The 13,183-nt window shown below is 40.0% G+C and overlaps 1 protein-coding gene across 4 annotated transcripts in view; it reads left to right on the top strand.

Annotated features, from left to right (window-relative positions):
* The window catches only part of clcn1b (chloride channel, voltage-sensitive 1b), a 36,770-nt gene that overhangs the window by 14,842 nt on the left and 8,745 nt on the right, over positions 1-13,183 (top strand). For 3 of the 4 annotated variants that reach the window (XM_077526826.1, XM_077526823.1, XM_077526824.1), the window contains exons 4-11: positions 4,522-4,744; positions 6,708-6,839; positions 6,913-7,041; positions 7,129-7,262; positions 8,275-8,352; positions 8,837-8,941; positions 9,872-9,950; positions 11,455-11,580. In XM_077526826.1, the coding sequence (XP_077382952.1) occupies positions 4,522-4,744; positions 6,708-6,839; positions 6,913-7,041; positions 7,129-7,262; positions 8,275-8,352; positions 8,837-8,941; positions 9,872-9,950; positions 11,455-11,580 (1,006 nt within the window). The remainder of the gene's footprint in view (positions 1-4,521; positions 4,745-6,707; positions 6,840-6,912; positions 7,042-7,128; positions 7,263-8,274; positions 8,353-8,836; positions 8,942-9,871; positions 9,951-11,454; positions 11,581-13,183) is intronic. The other variant, XM_077526825.1, reaches the window with a different exon arrangement.

The following is a 13,183-nucleotide window of genomic DNA, read 5'->3' as shown; positions in this document are numbered from 1 at the left end:
TTTCTGATGAAAGAAGAGACTAATAAAAAAAAATAAAATCTGTGAAAATCCAATAAAAGAATGACGCGGGTTGGGAATGAGTTGATAAAAACATCATTCTGGGAACATTCGAGTATTGCTATGTTACATAAGCCGTGCAGTTACTTGGCCCTCGCAGACCCGCTCCCAAGGTCAAAGGTCACGCCAGCCCGTCTGCTTGCTGCTTCTGCGAACAGTTAGCGGCGGTCCCCTTTGACTTTGACGGCGCCTGCGAGCTGATGTTGATGGATTGGAGGCGCGGCGTTAATTGAATGCGCGGCGGCGCAGCTCGTCAGTTGTGCGGGTGGGACAGGTGACAGAACAGCACGCGCGGACGCTGCCGAGTCATGCCCAAGTCAAGTGATGATGAGGTAAAGATCCGGATGAGAAAGGAAAAAAAGCTTTTGATTTATTTTCACTCTTGGTGGCTTGATTTTCTCTGAGGGCTTGACAGGCGCAGCTCCCCTTATTCTTCTCATCAATCTTCTACAAATCTTTTATTGTTATGATTATTATTTTATTTTATTTTTTTAATGGGCTGTGTGTGCATATTTTAATGCTGACAGTAGAGACGAAAGATGTTAACTACAGTGGCCTTTAATGAGATGAATTTATCAGACAAATTCTGCCGGCGCGCTTTTTTTTTTATTTTTTATTTGGCCACCACCAAAAAGCTGATTATGAGAAGGAGCTTGTTGTGATTTGAAAGAATATTTGACGCTCGTGCTAATAGTCTTAAGATCAAGTAAGACTTTTTTTCTTTATACTCCTTTTCTCGCTCTACAGAGTTCATATTTTTATTTAAATTCTGAACTTACTGTATTTAGACAACCAATATACACTAATAGACAATATGTTTTAAATGTGTATTGTATAATTATCATTTGTTTTAACTGAGCATTTAAATAAGAGTGCAGTTAAATACTGTATTTCTCAATTTGGCAATTTTTTTTAACATTTATGTAGCTTGTGCGAAAAAGCAATAATGTAATTGAACTCTTATTGACTACTGAGCTCATATCAGGCTGGTTGTATTCCACACAAGTTTATTAAAGTTAATGGAACAAAATTTTAAAAGCATTTTCATGAACAAAATAAAAACAAATGTTTTTTTTGTTTTTTTTTTAAAGGAAAACTAATTGAAACTACATAACAATATAATTACTGTGAAAATGTGCTTTGTTTTCATCTTGTAATTTTGTCAAATAATGTACATGAGCTTGAGAAATGTACAAATTAAAACTGAAAAAAAAAGCAAAGTCAAAACAAAATAATCATGATAAACTGTAATGAAAAATCCGAAACTATTATAACCCTGATCCCACCTTAAAACCAAAAACTAGTATACTAGTTCTAATATAGTACAAGTCTTTTACATTTGTAAAAGACAGCTAGGTTGCTAGCTAGCTAGCTAGCTAGCTTGATTGCTAGCTTCCTACCTCGGTGCTTATGGTGGACCAGCCAGAAAACAGCTCACTTTGTTGCATACTAAATTAATTATATGTTGACACAGTGAGATTTTTTTTTTTTTTTACACAGCCAATTCATTAGCTTTTCCCCGCAATCTTGTCTTTTTCTGTGATTTTTTGAAAGGCCATCTAGTTAAAGCATGGGTAGCAATGGGAAGTTCATTAGCAAAGAATGAAATGAATTGGTGGAAAGGTAATGAGCATATTTGCTGTTGATGACAACAGTTTTCAAATGTCTGTTAAAGCTAAATGACTGCAGTTCACAACTGAATTACACTACTTGAAAAAAATAAAAATAAATCAGACTAGACGTGCTTGAAACGTGCAAAAAAAAAAAAAAGACAATTATGTAGGCTTTTTTTTTCTGATTTTGACAGTTTTCCCACATAAGAACATGTATTTTTTATTTTATTTTATTTTATTTATTTATTTATTTTATTTTGTTTTGGGGGGGGGTGGTTATCATGGTTTTATTTGTTGTCTAAAATGGTTATAACATGTTGTAAACTTACCAAGCTTATATGTAACAGTTTTTAATAATGAACGTCATGAAAATCAACTTGCGATTGGTAAGCTAGGATCCAATCATGAGCCAGAAGTGTTGACATCATCCAAATTAGGCGTTTTATTGGTTTAGACGCAAATATGTCGTGTCCACTGCAATCATCTATGGATCTGAAATGGTTAAAAAAAAAAAAAAAAAAAATCAGGTTGTAATATTGATATTTGTTTGAGAGTCGAGAGAAGAGCTTGATTTTTCAACATACATGCCGATTTTTGTTTTTTTTTCGGAACCACTTAAATTTGGCTGTTTTCTGTGCTGTCAAAATTTTATTTTCACTTTACAGCAACTTTCTCCAACAACACTTTTTGCACCTGTTTCCAACAGCGTGAACAATCAGAGTGAGTGAACGTGCAATTTTTGCGCCTCTCATTTCATCGGTTCAAAGAATCGATAAATCACATCCCGAGTCGTAAAAACGGTGAATTAGTCTGACTTGACTCCCGGTCATGTGACTCGAGTTGCTCTTATCTTCATAAAAAATCCTGTGCCATGTGGTTTTGGTGTCATTTCTATCCGACGGATTACGCGTTAAAGTGCAACTAGTGTGTAGATTTATAACCAGTTAGAGGAGCTTTAGTCCTCTTTGGGGCCTCCTGGCCGGCTCTCCTTTCCCGTGTGAGCCAAATGTGGAGGCCGGTATGATTTAGCGTCTTGCTCTGCTGCGAGCAATTTGCAGCTTTGGGCTGCACGCGGTGCGCCTGCGCGCGGATGCGCCGCGTTTCACAGCTTCTGTGCTCTTAATGAGTGCAAAGCGATCAGGCCGGATCGCGGGGTGTCGAGTTGTGCGCGTGTGACCAGGGTTGAAGGTGTAAAAGCGCGCATAGTCGGAAGGGGAAGATGTGGCGGCGTGTCATGTCCTCCCTTTCCAGGATCTCCTCGTGTGGCCGCCGTCCAGAGCCGGCCTCCGCTCGGGGAGGGGGTTTTTCCGATCTCGATGCCCGTTTTGTCTATTTCTGTCTGCAGGGTATTCAGGTTGGTGCGTATCCCTTACAGCAACGGTACTCAATATGGTGCCCGCGGGCACCACGGAGGCCCATCACGAGCGTCCCGCGGGCCACGTCTAAAAATAGAATTGGTGTGAATTTGGAAATAGTAATTGAAAAAAAAAAAAAAAAAAAACTAGTATTAGCATGTTTCATGATGGCGTAGCCATTTTAGAGTGCCTCGTTGTAAGTCATGAAGCCTCTTTTTATATATGTGGCAATTTCTTAATCAGTCAAATTTGGCCGGGTTGTTAACATCACTCGTGTCTATGTCGTCAACTCCCCAGCTATTGGCTGTCCTAAAAGTCACTAAATGATGTCATCGCCTAATTTGCATAAGCAACCCCCTTCGCTGCTGGCTGTTTTACTGGATTCGGACTGATTTCGCAAGGCCCACAGAATATTGCTATAAAAACATGGAACCTACCAAAAGAAAGATTAGAGTCTCTTCTTTCATCAGGAAAAAAGCATATATTTGTATCTTTTTCCATTTTGTAGCAATTAGCATTAGAATATAGCTAATTTTCATCATTTTTCACAAACCTGTTGAAAAAGAGCTTGTTGCAACATGGCCTTGGCTGATCTCTTATACTCTGCTGCCACCTGCTGGCCGTTTTCGTATTAACTGCCATTGCTTCAAGCATTCTCTTCAGTTCAGAGGCTTCATGAAAGTCATCTGTATACTCTAGCATAAAAAACAAACAAAAAAACGTATAAATACGTTTTTGACAGCATGGTAGTATTTAAAATAGAACGTATTTATACGTTTTTGGGAACAAAATATGTTTCGAACTACAAATTAACTTTCTTCTATTGAGCGAGAATGTTGCTAAGTCAGCAACACTTCGTATCTAACACATTTATTATGACTAGGGGTGTCAGGCGATTACATTTTTTAATCGTAATTAATCGCATGACAATAGTTAACTCACAATTAATCATAAAAATAAAATTTACAATATTTTTTTTTCTAAATCTTCATACTCAAGTGGAAAAAATGTTGAATAGAAAAAGGGCTGCATCTTTTAGTCATTGATACAGTAATATAATAATTCGTAAAATTGAGTTAAAATTAAAAAGATGTACTGTAAAAAATGTTATATAGATTTATGTTGATGTCATTTTCTGCCACTAGATAGCATAATTGCATTTGTAAAACATTGGTGACCGCTATCGAATCTTTAACATGAAGTAACTTGTGAAATTTTGCACAGTTTTAAAACTTTAAAATACCACTTGACCCCAGTCTCCACAAATATATGAATTATTATTAAATGTTTTACTGCCAAATTTTTACGCCTGTTGAAATTCTCCCAGTACAGGCGGTCATGAATTGCACGTTAAAAATAAACATTAGCAGCGTTAAAAGAACTTTAAATGAACTCAAAATTAACGCACTAATTTTGACACCCCTAATTATGACGTTTAAGAATCGATAGATTTCTCCCAAAGCCACCATTGATATGTCATCCTTCGCCTCCTGCAGCTGTACGGGGAGTACAGGGAGCAGCTTGGAAATTTTGCCCGGCGGGAGGCGGCCCGTTTGCTGACAGAGAGACAATGGCGACGACAGGCGGGAGAGAACAACGCGGCGGCGGCCGCCGCCGGCAAAGGCACCGGACGGCGGCATCAGCATCCCGTCATCTTGGAGTCGCACCTCAGTCACAGCTCGTCCACCAAGAAGCCACGCCCCTACTCCAAATGTCAAGGTGAGCCTTCCGGCTGGTTAACGAGCATATCCTTGATTGGTGATGTGCTGATTTATATCGGGGACGTTTTTTCTGCATAGACAATCATCTATATGATCGAATGCGATCCTTTAAAAAAATATAAAAAAAATATTTGCACTAATATGTTTAATTATATACATCTTGAAGATGATTTTTCTAGTTTGGCAATAAGATAAAAATAACCCGATTCCATCGAGTACGCATGCATTTTTCTCAATTACGCCCGTCTCATAAGAACCGCTGCAGAAGCTACAAACCAAATTATTTTCCCATCGACGAAAGGGCGCACGGCATCGGCATGGCTTGGCTGTCAATTAGTGATAATTCTTTTTCTAGCCGCCTTTCCGCAAGCAGCCTTTTTTTTTTTTTTTTTAGCAGAAAGTATATTTCATATCCCGAATGGATGCAAATTGATGGATGTTGTGTTGCTGGCCAATAATGGGATAAACAGCAATGTCCTTATTAATGGGGTAAGGAAGCATATTTGAACGTTCAAAATAGAAGCCGCATGGCTAACGATAAGGCCCTAGAGTCACCAGTGTGATTTTTTTTTTTTTCTCAGGCAGCCAGTGAAGAAAATTAATGATAATAAAAATGGTAATTAGTTTTCATGAAGTGTATTTCAAACAACCACATAATGTTGATTTCAGAAAATCTGCTAGCCTAATGCTAACAGACAATGCTAAACGCGCTGAGGTTTATAAATGACTGGATAGCCGATAGCCGTTGAAGTCACTGGGCGGCCATCTTGTTCCTCCCACCTCGCGAGCAGACTACTCCTAATTACGACCGAGTTCTTTTCATGTGATTTTGTTGTTATAGCAAAACTGTGTATGCTACGTAATTGTGTAGATTCCAAAACAGCCTGCTGTGGTAGCGGACGTTAACGCCCTCATTAGTGTTCATATTTCTTGCCATTCACAAATCCTTGTGTGCTCTCCGCCATGTTGAAACTTGAAAAGTTCACTCAACGTGGAAACTCGGGTATGAAAATAAATTCCCAGTTCTCCAGTAGAAAATACGACATGAGGAGGCGTTCACGTGCAATTTTCTACCTGACATGTGGTATTTACCATAATTACGATACCACATGAAGGCAGCATAAGACTAGAGGCAGGGTGGCGGGGTGGTCACAATTTTTTAAGTTAAAAAAAACAAAAAAACAAGTGGACAGTATGTGCTGCTTTGAAGACCACCTTTTCTCTTATTGGTCAGTTCCTTAAACCCCAATATTATATTTGGAAGAGATATATTTTATTGGATTACAGTTATAATTCTTTAATTAATAATTATCCCATAGGCAGTATCTTATTTTGAAATGGCTTGGTCAGAACCATCAAAAAGCCCACAACGGGTCACAATACTGCCTACGGCCTACAAAATACAAGTTTCCTCCTATACTAAACATCATTTAACATATAATTTATACATGCATTTAAGACAAGTTGTAAAATGTCGGAAGTCCTTTTGTTTATGTTTAATACATTTAAAACACCATAAATCGTGATGTTTCTACTAAGTATGCTCTCAAACGTTCTCCAATTGGACATATCTTTGTTATACTGCCCCTGGTGGCCAGAAGGAGTCACACAATGAATCATCTTGATGCACTAACTTGATTTTTTTTTTTAATAAAACACAATATTATAGTGTTGTTTTTCTCATTTTTATAAAAGTTAAAAAATTCTACTTGACATTTTTTTTTTCAATTCCATACAACTGACATGTCTCAACAATCAATTGACCGAATAATCAATTGTCATGTCCATAGTTGACATTTATATTTACAATATAAGGAAAATTATGCCCGCATAGAATCCTACATGTGTTCATCATAATGTGCACTAATGAAGTCTTTCACCTCCTCATCATCACTCGCAGCGATTGTTCCAACAACCGAGTGTCACACTGATAAACGGAATCATTCATTTCCGTTATCCAGATTGCTTGGCTCGCATGCGGCGCTACATTGTGAACAAGATGGGGGAGGACTGGATCTTCCTGGTCCTCCTTGGCGTGACCATGGCGCTGGTCAGCTGGAGCATGGACTACACCAGCGCCAAGAGCCTGCAAGGTAGCCGAGGCGGGTTCACTGTGCATCAGCGTCGGATTGACGTTTTGAATGACGGAAGTCTCCCGTCCCGCAGCCTACAAGTGGATGCACGGGGAGCTGAAGGGCAACGTGGCGCTCCAGTACCTGGCCTGGATTAGCTATCCCATGATCCTCGTCATGTTCGCGTCGCTCTTCTGTCACCTGGTTTCCCCGCAGGCCATCGGTAGGATGATCAAACGCCGCGTGGCCTGCCATCAACCCCCTCTCAGCGCGTGACAGACGTTTGCTTCGCACCCCCCCGCTGATCCAGGTTCCGGCATCCCCGAGCTGAAAACCATCCTGAGGGGCGTGGTTCTCAAGGAGTATCTGACCCTGAAGGCCTTCGTGGCGAAAGTCATCGGCCTGACGGCGGGCTTGGGCAGCGGGATGCCAGTGGGCAAAGAGGTAAAAGTACTGTAGAGGGAATTTATATCAAGGTAATTGACTAATAATAATAATAATAATAATAATAATAACTAATATAATTAGTGACTAGTCGACATCATGTTAGAATTGTCATTGTGGAGTAGTAAATTCGAATAGTTGACTAGTCTTTGCTAGCCTAAAATCCACCAGCTTTGGCTTAACTAAAAAAAAAAATACACACACATGCACACACAAGTAATTTGTAGTGTTTTATTATTATATATATATATTTTTTTTAAGTCAATTCACAATGTTACAAAAATTTCTGGGAACTAGACTAAGTGCAATTCCTGGAGAAATTGCGTGGGAATGCTGAAAGCTGAATGCTAATAGCTGAAATGCTGATTTGAATGCAAGTGGAATGCTTATGAAGCCAATTGAGAGATAAATTATGAAATTATAACCTCCTGGTAATTTTTGAAGCTAATGGAAATTTGAACAATGTAAATTGGAAGTATTATGCGTGGAAAACAAAATAAATAGAGAGGGTGAGGAGAGGAATCTTCAGAGAGTGCAGGAGTGAATTGTGTCAGTCAGTTCCTCTCCTCGCGAGCCCTGAACTGTCTTCTCTCCTTTTTGTGTCGGGTTTAATAGATGTCAAACAGGTCACAATGACAGGAGGCAAAAAAAGTGTGGAGAATAAAAATCACAATAACATATGGGGGAATGCTTTAGATGTTTTTTACCTTCCCCTCGTTCCTCCCCCACTCCATCCGTTCTTGCCGCCAGTTTAGCGGATCATAAATCATCAGCCTGCTTCCCCGTCGCTGATTATTCAAGTCCTCCAAGGGAGTGCATTAGTTCTCCCCACCCCCCCGTCGAAGGCCATCTCACCCGGCAATTAGTCCCTGATTGATGTGTTTGGATAGCACGCGACCCATTTTCGACTCGATGTTTTACACGCAACGCTCCGTGTTTTTTTTTTTTTTTTGTATGCGTCTGTCTGTCTGTCTGTCTGTCATCCGCCTCGTCCTCCTCCTCCCTCCCTCAGGGTCCGTTCGTCCACATCGCCAGTATCTGTGCCGCCGTGCTGAGTCGCTTCATGTCCATCTTCTCTGGCGTCTATGAGGTAAGATGGAGCCTTCAGGCAACGCGGCGACACAACGTGTGACGTGTGCTGTTTACACCCCCTTCTCGTCCGAAATTCCCCATTTTTCTAACCCCCGGGAAAAATAAATAAATAAACATTTGAAACAAGGAATACGTGTTTGGTTATAGGAATGGTTAAAAAATAAAAAATGGCTCCAAACGAATATGCAATTATTAAAATTGTTGATTAATTTGACAATCGACTACTTGTTGATTAATCAAATAATTTGGACAGCTCTACAACAAAAACAAACTGGATTTATTAAGTAATATGTAATGAAAATGGGAAAAATGTTTTCCTCGTATTAATAGCATGACGCTAATGTGTGGCATGTGTAATAATGTTGACCTCCCATGGCCGCCCTTTTCATCCTTGTGCCTTCCCTTTTAATTCCCACCTCTCATTCACCCCCCCCCCCCCCCCCCCCTTGCTTCCCCACCTCCTACTGACCTTTGAACCCCAGAACGGCACCCATAACCAGGACCTGTTGGTGTGTGCGTGTGCTGTGGGCGTGGCCACTTGCTTCGCAGCTCCAGTGGGAGGCAAGTCCCACCTGGAGGTTTTAAAAGTATTTTTATGTACATTATGTTTGCTTTGCGTTTTAATGTGTTAAATGTATGTGGCGACAAGAAGATCGTAACCTTGGTAACCAGGGCCACAATGATGCTCAGTTGCTTTCTATATTAGCATGTGAACAAAGGTATTGGGACACACCTCTGGTGAGGGAGTTAAAATTTGGCCCTTATTTCAACCTGAGTTGGAATTCTTCATCTTAGCAAAATATTGCGTACAATTGTTTGCCATTTCGCGGCACGGTAGTCGAGTGGTTAGCACGTCCGCTTCCCAGTTCTGAGGTCTCCGGTTCGAGTCCAGGCTCGGACCTTCCTGGGTGGAGTTTGCATGTTCTCCCCGTGCCTGCGTGGGTCTTCTCCGGGTACTCCGGTCTCCTCCCACATTCCAAAGACATGCATGGCAGGTTAATTGGGCGCTCCGAATTGTCCCTTGGTGTGCGTGTGAGTGTGGATGGTTGTTTGTCTCTGTGTGCCCTGCGATTGGTTGGCAACCAGTCCAGGGTGTCCCCCGCCTACTGCCCAGAGCCAGCTGAGATAGGCGCCAGCAGCCCCCGCGACCATTGTGAGGAATAAGCGGTCAAGAAAATGGATGGATGGATGTTTGCCATTTCGAAGCGGTCACTTCCTGTCGGTGCGGTGACAAAGCGTCCCAATACTTTTGCCCAAATCCTGTAGCATCGACTTTGATTTTTCCCGCAAAGCTGCTGCCGAGATGCATGCGCTCCCTCGCTGTTGTTGTGATGATTCCTCACACCTTTATGACTCACTCACTCTTGTAAAAAAAAAATCATTATTTATTCACTTTTTTTTTTGTTTTTTCCCAATTTTGCTTCCCCCACTGTCACACGACCCCAACCTGCCCCTCCTCTCCACCGTCACCTGTTTTGATGTCTCCCTCCCCACCCTTCTGTTGTCTGTGTCAGTAGAACCCTTACGGTTACACAGATATTCTGACTGTCGGCTGTGCCGTCGGGGTGGGATGCTGTTTCGGCACTCCGCTAGGAGGTACTGCACAACTTTGCACCCCCCTCACACTGCTCTTTTTACAACGGATCCCGATGTGTGTGTGATCATCTAACCAGTGATCAATCAATGAAGTTATCATCTTAATGACACTTTGCTGCTTCACTGGCACATGAATGATAAAGTGCTGAGAAATAAAAATGCCGGGGATTAATTGTACTCGCGCTTGATTTTGCTGCCATTCGTCAACCTCCACTGTGGTCCCGGCAGTTTACGCGAGATGATCATGTCGGCGGGGATATTACCGTAGGTTTTAAAACTGATTAGCAGTCATCGAGACTGGTTGTTTGAAATAGTATTTGTGAAACTTTGATTCATGTAATATATCAGCAGCGGTGGGCAAACTATAGCGTGCGGCTCACATGCACCTCAGATCATCTTTCTTTCTTTATTATATTGTGTGTTATAAAAACATTTAAAAAAAATAGAGAGAGTAGCCTAAGAAGAAGAAGAATGGAAACTTCATGATTTAATTCAATTAATTCAACTACTCACTCTGGTGTGCCCACCTTGGCCACCGGGAGGCAGTATAATACAGTCATGAAGACACACAAAGAAGACTAGTACTGTATTTCTTTTTCTACTCTATGTAGTAACTAGTAAGCTTCTGTACTAATGTTAATCATTTTTTTGAGGAGAATGACAAAAATATATATATGTCTGTAAGTATTGTTATACTATCCGTCCGTGTTGTTCCACCGTTTATGTCTAAGAATTCATTGCTTCTAAACCCGCGACTATCGATGCTAACATTAGCATGTCAATGTCGTTTTGCAACGTGTGTTAGCATTAAGCTAAGCGGACTTTCCCAAGGCAAAGCTAAGTAATGTGTTGTTTTAAATACACAAAGTGTAATTCTCTTACACTCGTTTTATGTTCAACTTCGAGTAGAAATAAATATCTTGAAGCTTCTTCTTTTTTTTTTTTTTTTTGAAGAAGAAGAATTGTTCACTTAGCATGGCAATGGTGTTTTGCATTGTGTGCTAGCATTAAGCTAAGAACACTTTCCTAAGGCAAAGCTATGTGGTTGTTTTAAATACACAAAGTGTAATTATCTTCATTTATTGCTTATTTTTAGACAAAACGTCAACTTCGAGTGGCAGCAAACATATTGAAGCTTATTTTTTGAAGAAATGTTAACTAATCAAGTCGCAAGTGGGGTTACTTGTATCTCAAGACACCACAATATTAACTTTCAGTCAACTGAGTCACTAAAATGTGTGTGTATTTGTTTATGTGTGCCTATATTTAAGAGCACACTCGTGTGTTTAGTGGCCCTCCTCTTGTGTATGATTATGCCCTCAACTCCAAGTGTTTTTCGTCTCCCTCAGCATATTTTAACTCATTTCTCTCTCCCTCTCCACGTCTCCACGTCGCTGACCACTTCATGTTTTTCCTCTTAATCCTCCTCTTCTCCTTCCTCCTCTGTCCTCCATCCCTCCCTTTTGTCCCTCTCCTCTCTCTCTCTCTCCTCCGCCACCACCAGGGGTGTTGTTCAGTATTGAGGTCACGTCTACCTACTTTGCAGTGAGGAATTACTGGCGGGGATATTTTGCCGCCACATTCAGCGCCTTCATATTCAGGGTGCTCTCTGTATGGAACAAGGATGCTGGTGAGACGCAGTTCACACGCACACGCGCACGCACACTGGAAATACTGCAGTGCTGGCATTTTGTAGAAAGTAGCCGGTTGTGACAGCAAAGTCCTTCGTCTTTTTTTTTTTCTTCCTCCCCCTCAAGTATAAATAAATGTATAAGCAGCGTGTTTGCACAATTGTCCAAATGTGGGGGACACGTATTGGGAGATTAGGATTATTAACAGAGTTGGCAAAAGTAATCACATTGTGTACTTAAGCGGAAGTTCAGATACACCACTGCATATTAAGAACTGATCTGCGTAATCCAGTCCCCAGCAGACGTCATACGTCATCACAGATTCGACAATATGTGAAGTCAATCGCAGGAGTGCTCTCCAGTATTTGAGGTAGAATATACATTTTATAAAGAGACTTTGAGCTTATATCAATTATGCCTCCATACACAAAATCAACATTAATGAGATTAAATAAATTGTGGCCGGAGTGTCGACTTCTAGTTTTCAGCGCTCTAGGAATTGCACATGTTGTGGTATACTTTGGAAAGCTAAATGTGTCCAGGATGAAAAAAAAAAAAGTGAGACTCAAACAAAGCGGCTCTGAGGTTACTTTGGGTCAGCGGCGTGAACAAGAAACACTGGATCGTTACAACAAAGTGGCGATGAGACAGAATGAGACACGAGGTTAAATACGTGAGGTCATCCGATAATAACGAGGCGCAGGTGAGGCAGGCACAGCCAGGAGCAGGTGAGCACAAGACAGGGAGGACAGGTGCAGGTTTTATTTCAGTTGTGCTGCTATATAAAGTCATAAAATAATTGTTATTGCCCAAATTCTTCTCGATCGAATTTTGTTTTATTTTAATTTTATTTTTTCAATTTCTAAGATTTAGAGATTCTGCCCCCAATAAATTGGTTAATTTTGTATTTATGACCCTTTAAAAAAACAACAACATTTTTCTCATTAAATAATTGACAAATGTATTTATTGGGAATAATAAACTACATAAATATTATTAAAATGTACAGTACAGTTTTACGGTGACGTTTCGACAAGTGTCAAAAAAGGACGAAGTATTTACTCGTTTACATTTGTTTATTTAGAAGAACTTGCGATACAAAAATTAGAAATTAATTTGATTTTTTTTATTAAAGGAACCAATTTGATTTGTTGTCTTAATATAACAATTTTACCCCTAAATTTATTACATTAAAATTGACTCGTTGAATTTTGCATTCATTTATGTCATTAGTTATTGATTTAGTACATACTAAAATAAAAAAATCTATATTAGTAAAGTACAAAAAAGTGCACATCATTTTTCAAAAACTGTAGTTAATACAGTACATTTCAATTTAAATGAGCATAAGTTATTTTATTTTTAAAATAAACCATTTTAGATACTTTAAAAAAAAAAATTTTTTTACTTACTATGATCTGCATACATCTGTGCTAGATGATCAACAGTCTGTCTCACAGGTTATGTGTTGCTATTTGTTGGTTTAGCAAGATCATGCAAAAAGCCACTCAAAATTCTGCAGACCTTTTTTTCTTCTTAAGCTTTTAATTTGCATGCAAATCACTTTTTGGAGGATATTTTACGGAATTTCTCAGCGGATAG

The sequence above is a fragment of the Festucalex cinctus genome, chromosome 7, assembly GCF_051991245.1.
Source record: "Festucalex cinctus isolate MCC-2025b chromosome 7, RoL_Fcin_1.0, whole genome shotgun sequence".
Classification (NCBI taxonomy): Eukaryota; Metazoa; Chordata; class Actinopteri; order Syngnathiformes; family Syngnathidae; genus Festucalex; species Festucalex cinctus.
Note: the sequence above shows the minus strand (reverse complement) of the source record. Positions and strands in the feature narration are given on the sequence as shown.